Genomic DNA, 20,291 nt, shown 5'->3' on the forward strand with positions numbered 1-20,291 from the left:
GAGCTCTATTTATATTTTTGTCCATTGCAGTCATTAACATATTAAAAATACAGACATGCAATAATCTGATAGCTTGCTACATAGATATCATGCTCAGAAAGAATCTTCCATTGTAAGAGTTATTACCTATGTCTGATACTGTCTCCATTCCAGTAAAAGGACATTATCCCAAAATGGAAAATAAGTTTTGTTTTGTATATATTTTACCCAAATACATCATTTCATTCACTCACACAGCAAAAGATACGGTACTGGAGCAGGTGTATTCAAGAATTCTTTCCTTGACACCGGTTTGTACTGATTATAGACTGTACTTTTTTTAAATACCCATTTAACTGTTTCCCACGTGGTCTAAAAACAAAGTCCTGAATTTAAAAGCATTTCTGCCAGGAACTGGAACACCGACGGGCAATTTCTGCCAAGTATTGTTATTTCAGTGAATTAGCGATCTTGGACAAAGAGGTTTAATCAGAACTCTGATAACCTTTTGCATGTATCTTTCCAAAAGAGTAAGCTGAGGAATTAAGGTTATCTTTTTTTTTTTTCTTTTTAATGTATAATGAAGTTAAGGAACTAAGTCAAACCAAGTCAGATAGCTTGTGGCACTGCGACCTACAAGTTCTTCATGTCCCACATTTGAGCTGACCACTAAGAAATCTTGCCATTAAATTTGTCTTTTGATAATACGAACAGCAAGTATTTATTGGTATGTAGTAATATACTCTGGCATGAAATAGCAGAAGCAAAAGCAAAACCAGAATTATTTAAAATTCTATTTCTATTTCCATTGTTTATTTTAATAAGACTAAACAAAAGCCATGCCACTTTTTCTTAAATCTACTATTTTGTAGCATGACCAAATAGCTTAACTACCTACATTTAAATGTCCACCTTTTGACACACTGAATATATGCAGAGCAAAATACAGATGAAGGCATCATAGTTATCCTGGATTTGAAAATTATTGCTCAAATAATAAATTCATTCATGCACCTACATGTATTTGAAGTTAACCAAATGATATAAAGCAACAGTAATGATTAGAGGAATTAAATGCATTTCAAACACTGCTGAAAGGAAACTGCAGAGTTTCCATTATGTACAGCCCTTGCAACTGTCCCTGACACTTAAATCAGATTAAAAGTGACGAGATACTAGATATCCTTTGTTCATATATTTATGAAAGCCAAGATGACACCTATTTGATTTATTAGTCAAAATAATTGAGCATGTATTTTGGCATTAATATTAGTATCTTTCAATGGGATTTTGCTAAGTAGATATGATGCTGAAATGCAAGTCTGACACCTTGCAACAAATTCTTCCCATTTTGGTGTGATTTTCAAACATCATGATTGAAAGATATTCCTTAAGGTGGAAACGACAGTCAGACTGACACTTTTGTTCTGGATTAGTGGGCTTACTGCTTTTGCTCCATATTGACATTGTGCAAGAAGGAATAGCAAATTATCCCAATCTTTAGATTTCCAAAATGCTAAGAAAAATTTCAGAAGGTGTTTTTTTGCTGTTGTTGTTTTTGTTTGTTTGTTTGTTTTCAAGTACCTCTCACTTGGTCTTAAGCTCAGAAAATCTCGACCTGCTTCAATATAGAAATAACTTTTCTTCATAACATGCACATGAGCACGGAATTCTACATTCACTACTAAATTACAGGTGCTTTGATGAAAACTCCATAAATAAAGAACCACTGGCAATATTTTCCCCAAACATTAAACAAAACAAAGAAGTTAAAGAAAAATGTATCACATACTTGCAACAACAACAAAAAAAATTATTTCTAAACTTGCTTAGTTTTCAGTTATTGAGTAAAATAGTTCAGCTATAGTTTTGCAATGAAAGCATACAGAACAAAATATTTCAATTCCCAAAGCAAAGAACTAATCTGCAGAACTTGGGCAAACAGGGTCCCCACTTCATTTCAGAAAAAAACAGCACTCAGGTTTGGTTCTTCATATTTCTTCTATCGTACTCCTCTATGGTTTAAAAATTGATCATAGACATTTTCCTATACGTTCAGCTATATTTTTCACCATTAATAATGCAACTTGTAGAATTTGCAAGAAATGCATTTATTTTTACTCCCGATATCCATCTTGGACTGAAAATTACAACTAAAAATGAAATAGATTCATATTTTGAGGAAAATACCCTAGATTTTTCTTCAGTTTGATGCAATGTATTTATAGGATGAATCACAATACTCTTTTTCCAAATTATTCTACCATGACACTCAATCCACTCAAGCAGTAAGAGAAAGTTAAAGCAAATGTAAATATGCAAAAATTGCATTCTACCCAGAATAAGATAACTATTACCCCTTCCCTTTGGCAGGTAACAAAGGATCTTTAGTGATCATCAGTCTTACATTTCAGCTGAAAGATACCTTGGCAACACAGACTAAACTGAGTTACCATACCCAAGTGCATGTTTATGAAGTGTTCTGACAGGAGGCAGGCATCTGTTTTATGTCTAAACCAAGACAATTTAGTTAGGTATTTTCCATACGAGTAAAACTGATTCAATTACAGTAGTACCCACCTAAGATCATTCTCTTCAGTACGTAACTTTTACTGGCATATCATGCAACTTGGCAATATTCTTACAGGTGAAAGCAGTAAACACTGCAGACCCCTAAAATGCAGTTTCTTTTTGCAATGAACAAGAAGCATACGATTTCTCATCACGATAATGATGAGATTTCATCTAAAAGTAACAATCACAATTCAAGCACTTTATCCGACTTCAAAAAAGGGGTTTCAACAACTTTGAAACATATCACAAAACTACTTACAGTGACTTCTACAATCTGCCTCAGAAGTACTGGAAGAAACAAGTATGACTCTTTAGGAAGCAGATGATAATTCAAGAAAATTTAATTTAAAAAGAATGAAAACATACCAACTGACATAAATGAATAACCAATGGTAAATGTTATCATTTTGAACAGAATGTTTCTTGTGAAATACAGCATGAGTGTAAACCATTAATTCTGCCTTCATTCCAGCTAGTTTGGAAAAGAATTGCAAATTGCTCTAAAAAATACGATCCCTGTCATAACATATGCTAAATAACAATATCATTCCACATTTACATAAGATCTTCCTGCTAGGGATGAACTTGAAGATAATCTCAAAGCTCTTCATAAGTATTATCTAAACTAAGCCTACAAGGCCCTACAAGGGCAGTTTTAGGGTTATTGTATTCACTGTATTCGTGAACAAGCAAGAACAAGCAGGTTTATATCCCAAGAGATCAATGTGAGTTAGTGAGTTGTCAGGAACACCACTCTAGAGCCCTAACTCTTATTTTTGCTCTCACAGCTGGATAATTAAACTATTATATTGTGGTGAATTCATCCAATTACAGAAATACAAGAATTATGAACCAGCACAGATGTTCAGAAAGTTACAGAACGGCTTTCATTAATAACAATTAATAATGTAGATGATGAGTAGAGAAGAAATTAATGTAGACCTGACCTCCTTTCCCACCTCATGTCCCTTCTACTGTGATAAACATAGTTTGCCACTGACAATTACAAACTAGCTCTGAAGGGATGGTCTCTCCAATGTTTAGGAATATACAATTTTTAATACTATAATTCATTTAATTTCTTGATGTTAGCAGCTAAGTACCTTTGTTACAATCCTTTTCTATCAGAGTTCAAAACATTATACAAAGCTCAATTTCATGCTACACTTGGGGATAATGAGCCATTGAAGCAAAATGACTTGATCACTCCCAGCCACTGCTGGGAATGAACCAAAGCAAACCTAAGACGAAAACAAAAATGTGAACAAACTTTACTCATCCATGTCCCTTATGGCACAAATGGTCTTCTCTAACCAAGATAATTCTATGATTCTCTGTGGGTAAAAAAATAAAAATGAATAAAGGAAAAATAAAATTTAAATGAGAAAAGGAAGAGCCATGTTGGTAAACTCTGCATTCAGAGGAAGAGCATTCAGTGGTAATCCAGCAATTAACAGCAACCAGGGATGGTGTTGGACTTGATGCACACACCTTTAGGACAGGGAGTGGGCATGAGAGGTGAAATGAGAAGAAAGGGCCTTATATCAGCTACTAACGACAATCTAAAAGAGCTTTGAATATAATAGACTATTAGCCTCATTCCAGCTTTTCACAGGCTTTACCTGCACGTTATACTACTTTTTCTAGATAGTTCCACAAACCTCCACCCTTCTCCATGTTATGTTTGTGTTTCATTCATTCATTCTTTCAAATGTTATTCAATTTAAAACAATAGCATGGGATCAGGTATTAAAGTTCCTTACTTTGTGTCTTTTCAGTTGATTCTGTTGTTCTATTTTATACTTTTTACAGTTCCTTTATGTCTGTATCTACAAGGCTGTGGGTATTTTTTTCCATTTGTATTTATTTTTTTAAATATACAGATACTCAGGTTGCTATTTTAGAAGGTGTTTATATGCACTAGGAACATAAATCATACAGCAATCATCAAGTACTAGGTATTTAAGCTTTTTCAGATTCTCTGACAATCTAATCCCTTCAACCTTCAAACACCCTGATTGGTCATCACACCAGTCTCTTTTTTTTAAGCATGAATACACCGTATTTTCTTAACTTCCACATGCACACAGTGAATAGAAGGCAATCACCTCAGCCTTTTGTAAAGCAAGTTGGTAGACCTTAAGTGACTTTCTCTGTTCTTTTATGTTTAAACCAAATTAGAGCATTTTCTGAAGTTTCCCTTTCATTAAAGTCTGCCCAAACAAAGGAAAAGAAAGCAAAGAAAGCACATAAAAAAAAAAAAAAAAAAAAAAAACCATGAAAGCCACTATAAGGTTTTGCCACAAAAATATGATGTTGCAGTTGTGGAAGAAAGGAGAACGTGTACCAAGACAGGAAATACATATATTTACTTGCATGCATAACTCAGTCACACCCAGGGGAAATTAAAAACAATTGTGGCTGCAGAAAGACCAGATCTGAGGGCAACTGTGAAGAGTCAAGATGCCTCTGCAAAAAGGCCCTACAAAAGACTTTGTAATGAATGTTGAGTCTTAAGGTACATTACACCTTTTGACTGGATTCTCTTTAAGCCTCAACACTCATTGTTACATTCTTTTGCACTACCCTGTCACAGATCGTAAGTGCAAAGGCTTTTTGTAGGGTCAGGGCAGGAATGAACAGATACAGCTGTTCTTCATACAGAGGAAATGAAAACCACGCAGAAAAGTACCTCTGTTTTGCACCAAAAATGTGTCCCTCCACAGCTAAATCAGAGGAAAGGCTGATATGGAAACAACTGACAATAAATCAGAATTGATCTCTCACTCAAGTAATATAAAGAAGACAAGCATGACTTTTAGAGCTTTCAAAAGTACTTCTGAGCTGTAACATATTTTTGCTGCAATAATAAAAAGTCAGGCTGTCAAAATAATTGAATACCAGTAGTTCCATGGTAGTTTTGCTCTGAGAAATATTGTCTCTTCTAAGTTCTTCTATAGACTGCTGGGCATATGCTCTTGCATATTGCTGACTTTTTGCTCTCCCTCTATTAGGCTAGGAGGATCATTTTCAGAACTTCATTTTAACTCAGAGTAGTATTACACAGTCAGTAGCTTTTTATCCATTTAGAATTATGCTACTTTTCATTTTTGGAACTGTGTGATGTTCTGTATTTAACATCCAAAGAAAGAGTTAAGCCTTCCTACATTAACCACCTAATCCCAAATTAGCAAATTAGGGATCAAAAGTGATCTGTACTATACCAATTTAGTCATTTTAGTCATCTTCCAATTTAGTCATTTTTCCCATTTCTTTGCCTTGTGGTCTCTTTTGCATGATATGGTAGCTATCTCCACACGTGGATTACATCCGAATTTGGTCAGTGTGCTGCACATATTGAAGTGAAAGCTTTTGCATATATATGAAATGTACATTGTGTATATATATATAAAAAAAGTAGTAATGTATACTAACACATCATAATTTCCATGTAAGGTCTCAAACATGTTCTGAGTGATAATTATGTCAATTTTACTGAAAGGAAAATCAAGGCACAAAGTGATTACATGATTTATTCAAAGTCACTTGGGAAATGTGTATCAAAATGGAACTGAACTTGAGTTGCCCGATGGCACCCAAGATACCTGCTGGCAATAACACAGCACTGACAGGAGACTCATACTTTTCTGTAGTGGCAGCTGGAAACACAGCAGGATACAGCATCTAACATGGCACTGGATACTTCCGTTTTGCATACTTGTACATAAACTTAAGTATGTACTTCTATTTATAATCCCAAATTGCTTTCTAGGCCTCCCATGCCAACTCTGATTTATTAAATAGGAAACACTATTTCCAATATGATCTTAATTTTTCATCACTCAGCTAGTATTCAGAACTTAGAGTTCCTCGCTTGCAGTAGAAAACTTCCAGAAATCAAGTAAAGTGGACTGAGAAACAACCTTTTCTGGTCATGTCAATATAGGAGGGTGCCTAACAAATCTGAAGTCTTCAGAGACATTTTCTGGCAACAGAGGTTTTTCAATTATATCTCCTGCAGTTCTATGCATTGCAAATGCCTCTCTTCCTTTTTTTGAATTTCTAACAGACAGCACAAGCTTCTGGCTCCATGTCCAGAGTAGTCATGCCAAATTACACTCTGAGAGAATCTCACGTTAAGCTATTCAAGATGATAATGTAAACACAAGATCTTAACTCGTTTTTCCATTTAGGCTGGTATAATTCAGATAAATCAAAATGAAACACATGAAACAGTGGCCAAAGAACAGAAAGTAGCATAACAGTTAATTTTGCATGGAATTTGGCTTACTCAGCTCTGCTTAATACAGGAACCAATGACCGTATAGTATTAGTATCAGTATTTCAACCAGATGACCAGTATAGGGACATATTTTAGACTGGGTTCCAAACAAAACCTCACTGTCCAAGTCAGAGTTTCACCTGTTTTTGAAACATCCCCTCTGCAGGAACATGTTCTCGGTAGCCTTCTCAGCCCATGACAGTTTATGTTAGTGACCCCATGGAACCACCCTACTCCCAGTCTGTCCTTGCTCCACCAGTCACAACTGACAGGTAATACTTTACTTGGTACAATATAGCATCAGCCATTTCTCAAATTATCTTCTCTAGAGCTTTCTAATTTATTTATTTCAGATTCTTACAGCAGTTACACCTTACACCTTTTTCTGTTTGGGTAATTTATAATCTTAGTTAGCTTCCTTAGTACGACAAATGTCAGATCATTTTAGAAATAAAATACGTGAGTAGAATTATGCAGCCTTCACTATCATGTTCGTAAGCACTGTCATATCACTATATCATTACTGTACATTGGAAAACAAGTTGAAGGACTCCTCCCTACCAGTATAAAATTAGCTTTCAACATTTAAGCGTATGAGAAATTAGAAAATATTTCTTTTATAGTAAATATCTTCTGTAGCGTAGCTCCTACTTATTCTTAGCAAATAAATTTTCTCCTGTGAAACATAATGTATATTATTTAGAGGAAAACAAAAGAGAGAAATAAGCAGCATATCCTTACCCTCCGGACATCTTTGCCAAATGTTTCACTGTAGCTAGTGCCCAGTATTTCAAATTGAACATAGGGGTTGGCACCATCTTCTCTAAACTCCATAACACCAGTAAGCCCGGTTATATGGCCCTAAGGAAACAATTTGCAAAAATTTTAGAATTGAAGAAATTTGCCTTTAGAAATGCTCCTTTCTATTAAAGATATGCCAAATCTGCTTTGAAAAATTTTACAGTGAACTCTAAATGTAGCAATTACATGTTCTTCCATAGTTCTAACAGTGCCAGACAAACTCATACATATTTTTTGAGGAAATATCTCTTCACTAACATATCCACTGTACATCTTGTCAAAAAGTCATCAGGTCCTTATCTCTAATAGTGACAGACACCAAAGAAAAGGAGGACCTTGGTGGAACAGGAGACAACGGCCTTTCAGTGTAACTGATGGCAGTGGGTTGAGTCTGGTGTTGAATTCAAAGGCATGAAATCCAAGCCCAGAAGAAAGAATAATGCCTGCTGGACTTCCAAAAGAGGCATGAGGAAAAGATCAAATTTTAAGTACTATTTTGAGTACTCTCTGTAAAAGTATCACTAAGGGCTTTTGGGGGTTTGTAGCAGTGAAGCTTAAAATGACACTAAACTTTGAGTTAATTTATCAACAAAAGATGGTGCCATTAAGACTGGTCAGAGCATAACACAACACTTCAATGAAATTGCATCGTTTTACTAAAGCAAAAATATTTCATCAATATATATGAGTAAACAGGTTTCTTTTTACAAATAATTGCTAAAGATATCATAGGATAAAATTAGTACTTTTTTCCACTAGTATTTGTGATTAAATATCTTCCATATAAGAGGTTACCATGCATATACAAAGTCATAGTACTGTCCGTATCTGAGTAATTCAACATGCTGCAAGACAGCGTAATTGTTAATGACAACTTAGCTAAATCACATTGCATTTGCTCTGGGCTACAGTACATAAATAGATAGTTACCAATGCTCAGCTAACTTATGAAGCTAGTTGAGCTGCAGTAAATTGAACCTAAATCTTAAACCTTATCATTGGCTGGCCCCTCAAGCTCCTTAAGTTCTCTTGAGGAAATTATTACGACAAATGCACACATCCATCTGTATGACTGCTTCTAATCACATTACCTCCACAGAAGGTAGCTATGATAGCAACAGAAGTAGAACGTATCACTGGAACAACACTGCAGTGTGTGTAATTTGTTTGTAATAAATCATTGGCTTGTTTAATAACAGTAGATCATTTCTAGTAGTTGTAAATCACTTGCTTCTAATAAATCAAAGAGAAGTTAAACAGAGGTCAAAAACCTCTTAAACAGCTAATCTCTAGAAGAACTGGAACAATTCTTTCAATTGCTCAAACAACTGCGGTTTGTCTATTCTCACCTTCTTAATCGTCTCTAGCATGGATCGTCCTCCATTCCAAGGTTTGGTGGATTTCCTCATGCAATTCAAACTTGCCATGCTGTGCCATTTCCTGTCCTCCAGTTTTCTGTGGAAAGCATTGGCTAGCATGAGCACACTGTCATACAGGTACAGGTTGGAAACCTGCAAACAATAATAAGAATGAGCCTCTCTGTTTATTTAAGCATTGTTTAAAAGAAACTGTAAAAGCAAGCAAACAACAAAAAAAAAAGCAAAAAGACAAAAATTATTATCTGGGCATGTTTGAGATATTCAACAGTTAAGGCAATTCAGACAAACACCAGGGCTCACTCCCACCTTCTCTTTTCAACTTGGCACCTGGGCTCTTCTGGCCAAGGGACTCTAGTGCACTTGCTTTACCTGTGCATTACCTACCCTACTGCAATGCAATGCTGTAAAGATGTAAAAGATTGCAGCTCAAACATAAACTCAAGCTCTAGAAGAAGTACAGCTATCTATCAATAAAAGACAAAGATTACTACCTTGTCAGTAATTTTGGCAAGAAGAAAATGATGGAACTGAATTAAGCTCTTAGTCTTTCTTCTGTTTGATCAATCTTGGTAATTTCTGGCATAGCAAAATATAACACTAATGCATCTGTTTTGCACGGAGGGAGGAGGAAGAGCAGTATTACTTTGGTATCATCATCTCTCCACCAAATCTAAAGGAGACTGGTCACTGTTCTACTTTCTCAGGAAGGATTTATTTCAGCCTCCCTACTCTCCTTATGAGAGATAACAACAGCAATAATTGACTACAAAGGTCCTAGTAAGAAAAACATACTAGTAACATTCAAGCATTCCAACATTTTCCAAACCAAGACACAGCCATGGATACAAAATCAGATCTTCGACACGTGGCAGTATCCACTGTAGTTGGTAAAATTTTAGCAGTGGAAGTTGTCGAGGAAAAGGCGTTTGAAAAATATAAAAAAAATAGCTGCTCTTCACGTTTGCAGCATTTACAGGCACTCTTCAAAGCAATGCACAGATTCAGGGGTCTTGATTTACTCTTTACTAAACTCAAACTACCAGTTAGCATTAGGTGCCAGACATGGCATTTTTTATTTTTGTTTTTATTTTGTTTATATTAAAAAGATATTCATCTAGCTTTAGCCCTGGTGATCCGTGAATTTGCCACTAAACATTTGGATTTCTCTAATTCACCACAGAAGATGGTGCCTGTTGAACTTAATGCAGCTACATACTTCCTATAAAACATCACCCAGCTGTAAAGCTTAAACATATAATACTGTTGCATCAATGTCTAAAAGTAAACTTCTGATCCTGTGTTAAGATCCTAACGTTAAGAAATAAAAATGTTCCATGTAATCTGGAGATCAACATAAATTGAGAACCTAGTCACTTTGGAAAGTTTTCTGCCATAAATTAATCACAGAATCACAGAATCGTCTAGGTTGGAAGAGACCTCCAAGATCACCTACTCCAACCTCTGACCTAACACTAACAAGTCCTCCACTAAACCAGATCACTAAGCTCTACATCTAAACGTCTCTTAAAGACCTCCAGGGATGGTGACTCAACCACTTCCCTGGGCAGCCCATTCCAATGCCTAACAACCCTTTCAGTAAAGAAGTTCTTCCTAACATCCAACCTAAACCTCCCCTGGCACAACTTCAGCCCATTCCCCCTTGTCCTGTCACCAGGCACGTGGGAGAACAGACCAACCCCCACCTCGCTACAGCCTCCTTTAAGGTACCTGTAGAGTGCGATAAGGTCACCCCTGAGCCTCCTCTTCTCCAGGCTGAACAATCCCAGCTCCCTCAGCCGCTCCTCGTAAGACTTGTTCTCCAGACCCCTCACCAGCTTCGTCGCCCTTCTCTGGACTCGCTCAAGCACCTCCATGTCCTTCCTGTAGCGAGGGGCCCAAAACTGAACACAGTACTCGAGGTGCGGCCTCACCAGAGCCGAGTACAGGGGGACAATCACTTCCCTAGCCCTGCTGGCCATACTGTCTCTTATGCAAGCCAGGATGCTGTTGGCCTTCTTGGCCACCTGAGCACACTGCTGGCTCATATTCAGCTGACTATCAACCAGTACTACCAGGTCCTTCTCGGCCAGGCAGCTTTCCAACCACTCATCTCCCAGCCTGTAGCGCTGCTTGGGGTTGTTACGCCCCAGGTGCAGGACCCGGCACTTGGCCTTGTTGAACTTCATACGGTTGGCCTCAACCCATCAGTCCAGCCTATCCAGATCCTCCTGCAGAGCCTTCCTACCCTTGAGCAGATCGACACACGCACCTAACTTGGTGTCATCTGCAAACTTACTGAGGGTGCACTCAATCCCCTCATCCAGGTCATTGATAAAGATATTAAAGAGGACTGGCCCCAGTACTGAGCCCTGGGGGACTCCACTAGTGACCGGACTCCAACTGGATTTGACTCCATTCACCACGACTCTCTGGGCCCGGCCATCCAGCCAGTTTCTAACCCAACGAAGCGTACATCAGTCCAAGCCAAGAGCAGCCAGTTTCTCGAGGAGAATGCTGTGGGAAACGGTGTCAAAAGCCTTCCTGAGGTCAAGGTAGACCACATCCACAACCTTTCCCTCATCTACCAAGCGCATCACTTTGTCATAGAAGGAGATCAGGTTCGTCAAGCAGGACCTGCCTTTCATAAACCCATGCTGACTGGGCCTGATCGCCTGCTTGCCCTGCAAGTGCCGCGTGATGACACTCAATCTGCTCCATGAGCTTCCCTAGCACTGAGGTCAAACTAACAGGCCTATAGTTTCCCGGATCTACCTTCCAGCCCTTCCTGACCAAAATATCTTAACAAATATGTAAATAAAAACTCATTTTGGAAGAATTAAAATAGGAAGAAAATACACACAAAAATGTTGAGGATACCCACCTATTTAAGTGACTAAATACAAACAGGGATCTTAATGCAAAATCCATGAAATACTATCACTGAGAATCTCACCCACTTGGTATAGCTAGTTTTAATGTCATCATCTTTTCTTCCTTTTCTTTCTAGCCTTCCTGAAAAAAAAAAAAAGCCCGCATTCCTTATATTCACCACTTGATCTTGTTAGTCCTTCTCCTTTTCAAAGAGTTTCCAAAGCAGCTAATTTCCAGATCTCCTCTTTTTAAGTAAGTACTTAAAGAGTTAATATGAGCTCCAGCAAGTAAGCTTCTAGATTTGTTAAGTCTCTTCCGCTCTACTGCATTTGTCTCCCTACTCCACAGATATTTTCCAAACAATTTTCAAATAAAGCAACCAAGCAAATCCTTATTATCAAACAGGACACTTTTCCTCTTCTAGTCTCCACCAAACAAACAAAAACAACAACAACAACAAAAAAACTTGCTTAGAAGTACATTTTACATGTAAGGAAAAATGAAATTTTTTACATGCCACGAGAGACAGGATCCTCTTTGCTCCCACTGAATTTGATTAATCCCACACTTTTAACTGACAGCTTATTGTCATTTTGCCTTGGAACAGCCACAAAGCAGAAATGTTTTGTATTTTCACAGGTTGACACTGTTCTTTTCCAGCTCTGGGAAAATGCAGCCTCATTCCCAAAAACAGTTTGCTAGTAGAGAGTTCTAAGGTAAAATACAAGGTGTACTTGGGTACAGTGCTTTCCCTTTCTTATCTACTTTTTATGACATGATTATCCATGTATACTGTACTAAAAGCTTGAGAGATATTTTTGACTACCTTAGCCTACACGACCTTGCATACAACTGAAACACTTCATGCTGTACAGCAAAACAAAACAACCACTTGTTTACCAACCTAACCCATATATTTTAGTTAGTCCCATAATGGATTTTGTTTCACAACTGTTTTCTTTTTTTCATTTGAAAGAATGGTATAAAATAAATGACAGCACAGAAGGGTCTGCACAAGAAGAGTTTCACACTATCTCTTTCCTTCTGTCGTGAATCTAGAGATGCATAGCAAGGCAGAAGTAAATTTTGCAGGGGACGCAGCAAGTTACTATTTTTTGTCATGGAAGGACTACTCTGCACATCATGCTGTGCACACTGATCCACTGGAATTTTGGCACTCCAGTTCCACCCCAAAAATTAGTATATGGTACTCTTTAATCAGCAAAGTACATTTTCTCATAGAATCATACTCTAAGTATTCAGCAATACTGACCTGCATGCATTTGTAAATTTTAACTTTTATTTTACCCATTACTCACTGATAGGTCAACATCCAATGGAAAAGTAAGTTGAATTTTATTCACATAATTAACAATTCTTTTTAGAATACAAAATATGCAAACAGAATTATGGTTCCAGTTCTAATCCGATGCCTGAGTAGTTTGGTAAGAGCATAGCTGAACAGGAGCATCCTTCAAGCCTACAGGTTTTTTTGTTGTTGTTTGTTTTGTTTTTGTTATTTTACCTGGCCATTTCCAGTCTACTAAAAATAGAGGGAAAAGAAAGGAGGAAAAAAAAAAAAAAAGTAAGGGTTCTATACAAGGAATTAACAATATTTCCACAAAGGAGATAAGGTGTACCATCATCTTACTGTGATGTATATTTCATCTTCTTTTTTCCTAACTTCTTTCTGAGCTATAAAAATAAGAATACTTGAAACCCTTCAAAACAATCACCTTCTGCCTTAATTCATTACTATGTAAATATTTTTGTGTAGAAAAATGTTACTGAATACAAGATACATATTCTGGCCTGATCTCACATTAAATCCACTGCTACAATAATTTCCTTTATTTTCTATGATATTCCATTTAATACATCAACAATTCCACAGGCCTTCACTGCTTCTTCAAAGCAAGGTAGTCATAATAGCCTTGCTCACAACATGCTCCTACAAAGTTGAATACCTAAATCTCTTTCAATAGCACCATCAGTCACTGTGTTTTAGAACAGACTAGCCTAGAATAGTTCAGTTGGAAGGGACCATCAAAGATTACCAAGTCCAACTGCCTGACCACTTTGAGGCTCACCAAAAGTTACAGCATGTTACTGAGGGCATTGTCCAAATGCCTCTTAACATTTACAGGAACGGGGCACCATCCATCTCGCTGGGAAGCCTGTACCAGTGTTTAACGACCTTCGTGGTAAAGAAATTTTTCCTAATGTTCAGTCTGAGCCTCCCCTGCTGCAGCTTTGCCATTAGTGACCAGGGAGCAGAGACCAGCACCTCCTTCTGTGCTTTCCTTCCTCAGGGAGTTGCAGAGAGCAATGAGGTTGCCTATCAGCCTTCTCTTCTCCAGACTAGAAGACTATTTTAGAAGAAAAATGTCTTCCACAAAACCTCTCCATAAAATTACAAGTTCGCTACAACCTCCAGAATAGTGATGTTGCAAAATGAAAAAGGGGTGATTGGACAAAGCCTGTATACACTTGTTACTGCAAGTGCACACATATTTCAATTTTCAGTTATCAAACCCCGCCTGCATACAAAAATGACCCATGAAGGAATTTGTGAGACAACCAAGGGATCAGCTATACCTTGTTTCCACCAGTGCTGTCTGAGACATAAGAGAACAGTATATTTGAAAATCAGTTTTCAAATAGCTATTCAGACTTGATAGCAAAGCAAGGGAGAAGAAAAAATAAGTCCATGGACTTGACTCCTTTGGGTTTTCCAAGCTCTGTAGCGTTTCTTATTTCCCTTACTTATATATTCTCAGGGGGAACAGAGGAGGAACAGACATGTATCTGCCTGCAGGGATGCCCCTTAATATAACAAAAATTCCTAGAGTAGAACAAAGTGTTTCATATCTGTCCTGTTTGGAGAAAGAAACTGTAATTTTCAGTTCCTCCTTCACTTGACTGATGAGAGTTGTAAGAGCTAGATGTAGTATTACTAAATGCTTTCTGACCTATCTGCTATAAGAATGATGTTGACTGTTTTACAAATATATTAAAGAGTTTGCACTGTACGTGAGTAACTTTTGGTATGTTCTGCTATATATTCTAGAAATTATTTCAGGAACATTTTGGATGCTCTTGGGAACCTTTATTTCACAATGAAGAAAAAAGTTGCCATGAACTAGTTGAACAGAGCAGAAATTTTCAATATGAGAATGGAAATCTTTTCCTATTTACATTACTAAATGTGATTTTAAAGAGGTTTCCATATGAATTCTGTGAGATTTTCCAGAACGAATTTAAAGTTAAATATGAAGATTGCTTTTAGCTCCTTCAGAAGAACTAATCATAGACAAGTGCTCTTCTGGGAAGAACAGCAAGCCACAAAGAGTGACCCCAACTTCTGAGTTGCTAGCAGAGACAGAATTCCAGCCAGATAAGACCACTGAAGAAATCAGCTGGGAAGACAAGCAGGCACCCAGATGCCACTGCTTCAAAAACTTATTCCCAAACTCTGCATCTGTACCCTGCTGCTGCCAAAATCACCCTGTGAGTGGCCACAGCAGTCAGTTCCAAGGATGAAGCAGATGGAAGATGAGCTCAGACTGAGCACAGCTTGCCAGCAGCAGAAATGCTCGCTGCCTGGGGAGTGATATCATTGTGTTTGCGTATGCACACACCAGCACGCACTAAAACTGTGTTTCAGCTTTCAGAGTTCAAGTACTGACAAACACAGTTAGGCACTCGTGTCACTAATGACAGGATGCATCTTGCTAGGAGTAGCAAAGATCAACAGTTTGTTTACTTGTAACAGCACGCTTACAAGGTTACGCTTATTGTTAGGACAGAGACACTAACAACTCGACCCATTTTGTTTTCTTAAATTAGTTTGCAGAGCCCATTGTAGACTTTGTGTGAATGTCTATGTTTTAAATACATGCTTTGCTGCTCATGGGGAACAAAATCACAGCCAGCAGTCTGGCATTCACGAGAAAAACAGTGTCAAAAAGCAAACTTTCATGAAAGACTCAAATGTCAGCTTTAAACTTCCAAAGGGCTATTTATTATTACTGAGGCAAACAAAAACCTGAATAAAATTTTCATGAAACAACAGAAAAACAGACCATAGAAGTATATTTAGTCAAGCCCTACAATGTTAAGGAAATTAACTGGCATATTATTTAGTGATTTGTCCAGTTTTGTTTAGTTTTAAGTGTGTCAAACAATGGGGTTTCTGAAGATTTCTTTGGAAGCCTACACTATCAGAAATTTTCCCTTAAAAAAAAATAAAAAAATAAATAATAAACATTCTTTACTTCTTTTTCAATTTCCCCTCTTTTTACTGAGTTACCTATCTCACACCACTCTTCTCCTTACATACAATTTCTATTTTCTAAATGTTCACTGTCCTTCAGCTAGCTCTTATGAGTATTTCTCTTAATTGTGTGTTTTCATACTCAATATGTTTTCTAACAACATGTTAGCAATAAGGCCTGGATTACAGTGTAAAGCTCAAACTTGTCAGCTGAAGGACATTGGCTTTGTTCACCAGACATCTCAAGAATTTGGCACAGCCAACACTCACTGTCCAGGGAGACACTTGATAAAGCATACTGAGAATAACAGAGTCAGACAGCAGGACAGGAGGTAATACTGGAATTGGAAAAATAGAGTGTAAGATGATAATTTTACCCTCTATCATATATAAATAATTAGGGGTTCCCTTGTGTCGCTCATGGGGAGGAGATAGAAGAGAGTGGATGAGGGGAAGGTGTTCCTAGTTTGCTTTTAATTTCTTACTGTTCTAGTCTGCCAGCGATAGTCAATAAATTATATTAATCACCCTACACTGAGTTTGTTCTGCCCGTGATGGTAATTGATGAGTGATCTCCCTGTCCTTATCTCAACCCTTGAGCTTGGAAAACATAGTAATTTCTTTCTTCCCCTCTTCCTTTGAGGACGGAGAGTGAGGGAGTGGCTATGTGGAGTTAGCTGCCCAGCAGGGTAAAACCACCACAGGTTCAAACCTCCAGGATGCCACAAAATTGCACTTGGTCAGAGGGCATCCGTTTTTGTTTTTTTTTATTATTATTATTATTTTAAGCCCATACTTCTGCTAACACACCTAAAGACATGCTATAGGGTTTGAGAGAAAGATATCCCATGCAATGGGTGCTGAAGTCAGTTCAAGACTAATTTTCATTCATGTAGTGCTAAGAAAACAGCTTCCACTGTGATTGAACATCTGGCCAATAGTCCGAAATTGCTTTGCTAAAGAGACATGCAAATATATGTTTATAATGAAAAGAAAAATGGGGCTTATTAATCCTTTATGACAGAAAGTATATTTTTTTAATATGGCTCAATCAATATTTATTGCTCCCAGTAGCACTTAACAGTTGTGTGATAACAGCAGTATAAATAGGTCAAATGACAGTCAGGCTGTTTAGTTGGATAAAATTGCAGGATCAGGCCCTTAAGTTTATGAAGCCAAATGCTTCTGGGATAAAAAACAAACAAACAAAAACACCTCCATGCATAGTGGTTATATTGCAGCAATTCCTGAAAGAAAGACAGTTCATAAACAAAAATGTAGCTCTAAAGAAACAGCTGCTAAGAGATGCCTACAAAGTTGTCTGATGATCAAGTCTTCAGCAGATGAAGTTTTCACATGGAAAGAAGAGCAGATGTTTCAAGGAATACCCTCTCACACTTCTTAACATCTTCTCTTTGAATATGTCAAAGCAATGCCTGGAATAGTTCTTCAGTAGAGAGGCGGAACTCTGAATCCTTTGAGGAATAACTATTATTTTTGTGACACAGTTTGATGGAGTTTTCTTCTTTTTGCTTTTTTAATCTTACTATATATTCAGACCATGCTAAATAACTCCAGATATCCTGCGTCCCTGTAATATGTTTTAATATAGACAGGCTCTCACATAGATTGAATTTATCAACTGTCTAAATAGTAAATAAGGAAAGAAGGAAACTGTAAAGGAAATCACATTTCTAAAGAGAAATATTTCTTTAAAAACCTAACCAGAAAAACATTTTTATTTTATAACAGAACACATCTTGAATGATCTGAAGTAAGAAAAAATATCTTCGTCAAAAATTAAGTCTGTAGACAAGCTTCAAAGCTAATATTTAAAAAGGAAGAGTTTGAAAAGAAGAAATAGATTATGCATTAAAATTCTTAAAATTGAGTGTGGAAAACTATGTCTGAAATCATCTAAACAGTTTAATAGTGGTAATCTTGCTAAACACCATTCAAATGCCACATAGGAATACATACATACAAGGCATATAGGATTAACTGGATTTGTCTTTAAATCCCAACATGCCTCAGTATTCTTTCTCCAGATAAGGCGATACTGACAATGCTGATGGCCCAAACCACACGATACACATCATCAGTGGAAGACGACAAGTGCTACACTTAATAAAAAGTAGAAGAGATGGACACAGAAAACATATATGAAGAATAAGACAGAGATTAATATAGTCCTGTGAATTCAAATAAAATGACCAAGACAGAAAACCTTATAAATGCTTTTCTCCAGTTGAAGCAGCAACTCAGCTGGGCATATTATATGTGCAAGAAATAAGGGTATGAGCAAAATTTTGACAAGTGGGTTGATGGAGTAAGATTGGATTTCCACAAAACATTAGGAACAGATGAGTTTTTGGATGAGCTTGCAGAACAGCCTGATCTTTAAAAGTCTTGTCAGAATGCCAAACTGGGATGATCACCCACTGAAAAACAACTTTCCAGGATATGGTAATAAAGACACTGAGAACAAAACCATGCCAAAAAGATTTTCATTAATTTAGCCAGAAGAAAGTTAATAATCCATGATGTAAATGTTTCTTTCTTTACTAGCTTGTTAAAAAATGCCAAATTCTCCCCTATAAAATCTTACAGCTAGAGGCTGACAGAGATTAGCTTATTCTTTTTCAAAGTCATTAAATAAATAATTAACCAACAATAGCTGGTAAGTAACCTTGACAACAAAGAATTATTAATATGAAATTGCCCAAGGGAGCATGAGCCAGGGATTTCCAAACTGTGGTGTTAATCAAACTACTTCAAAGCAATGCAAGGACTCAGTGCCGGCAGGCGGTCAATGCCTCTGGTGGATTCATGCAGCCTGACACATAGCTAGGAGCTACTGCAGCCTCTGGTACCGGGTAATTTAGTGATGTACTTCTTTACAGCAAAAGGTCAGAACTATTTTTTAAGCGAGAAAAGGGAAACAGAAGATTGGAAGTACCTGAATTGCAGGACCATTAATAATATGCCAGTCGTACTTAGAAATGAATATGAGCTCTATGCCCACAAGGTGTTACATAAGATGTTTTGGCAAAGCCTATGAAAAAATGCAGATATGCTTCAGATATAACAGCATATGATAAAAACATCCTATATTCAACTTGCAGAAACTTAAAAATAACACAAGACTACTGAGTGTGGTTAATCTGAGAGACTGGTAACAGTGAACAGTGCCCTTCATTTTTCTTAGTATTCCTTTTCAGTGTAGCTGGACATGAAAGTTATGGAATCAAGTTCCATAACACTAACTATACACCTGTGCACCTCTGTGCACCTCTTTCTCGTTTCTAAGTTCCTTGAGAAGGAATTAATGGGTAAAGAATAACATTACTGTTCCATTCTCTTAATAGCTGTTTCTAAAGTAGTATAATATTTCTGAAGGACAGAAAATCTGAATGCTGAAGATGTTTTGCTTCTCAAAACCCACACTTGTGAAGCAGTAGGAAGGGTATTTAGATTCCTAAAGAGTCCTTTGTCAGTGAACTTCAGTAACAGGGTGTGAGGCTATTCATGCTAGCAAACCAATTAGTGGTTTAGCAAATAACTTCCTCAGAGAGGTGTCTGCCAGCCCTTCATATGAGTCTCTGAATTACATTATGCATAAACCAGCATAGACAGAAATACTCAGAATCCTGTCATAATGCAAGATTGTTCCCCAGTGAGTGATTTGTTGGTGCAGGATAGATAATTTTTTCAACATGCTGGAAATTGCTTTGATCCTCTGAAACGAGTGGCCTTTGTTCTCATTACAGTATACCTCAAAGTTGCTAACAAAGATCAAAAGTGTCTTTTTCTTTCTAATACCAAGATAAGCACAGACTTTCCCTACACAGAAAGAGCAGAGCAGTGCTCAGAGAGACAGTGCATGTTACGGGCGTTTCCCAAAGTCTGCCCCCGAAACCCACTCTGATCTGAGTCAGGCAGAGGTTCTCTTTAAGGAGGAAATACCCATACCCGTTCCTTGAAGGTTTCAGTTCCTACAGCTAAAACCTTTTTTAGTAGGGCCTGAACAACACACATCTGCATCCATGTTCCTTGGAAAAACTTCTCCCTTACGCATCTCTCTTCCTGGGAATCTCCCTTCCTCTCCTGGTTTCCTGTAAGCCTCACA

General features: G+C 37.3%; 1 protein-coding gene across 13 annotated transcripts in view; it reads right to left on the reverse strand.

The window, feature by feature from the left end:
* The window catches only part of GRID1 (glutamate ionotropic receptor delta type subunit 1), a 699,294-nt gene that overhangs the window by 192,085 nt on the left and 486,918 nt on the right, over positions 1 to 20,291 (reverse strand). For all 13 annotated transcript variants that reach the window (XM_067000674.1, XM_067000673.1, XM_067000680.1 and 10 more), the window contains 2 exons: positions 8,986 to 9,147; positions 7,577 to 7,696 (listed from right to left, as the gene is read on the reverse strand). In XM_067000674.1, the coding sequence (XP_066856775.1) occupies positions 7,577 to 7,696; positions 8,986 to 9,147 (282 nt within the window). The remainder of the gene's footprint in view (positions 1 to 7,576; positions 7,697 to 8,985; positions 9,148 to 20,291) is intronic.

This window comes from Anser cygnoides, chromosome 7, assembly GCF_040182565.1.
Source record: "Anser cygnoides isolate HZ-2024a breed goose chromosome 7, Taihu_goose_T2T_genome, whole genome shotgun sequence".
In the NCBI taxonomy this organism is placed as follows: Eukaryota; Metazoa; Chordata; class Aves; order Anseriformes; family Anatidae; genus Anser; species Anser cygnoides.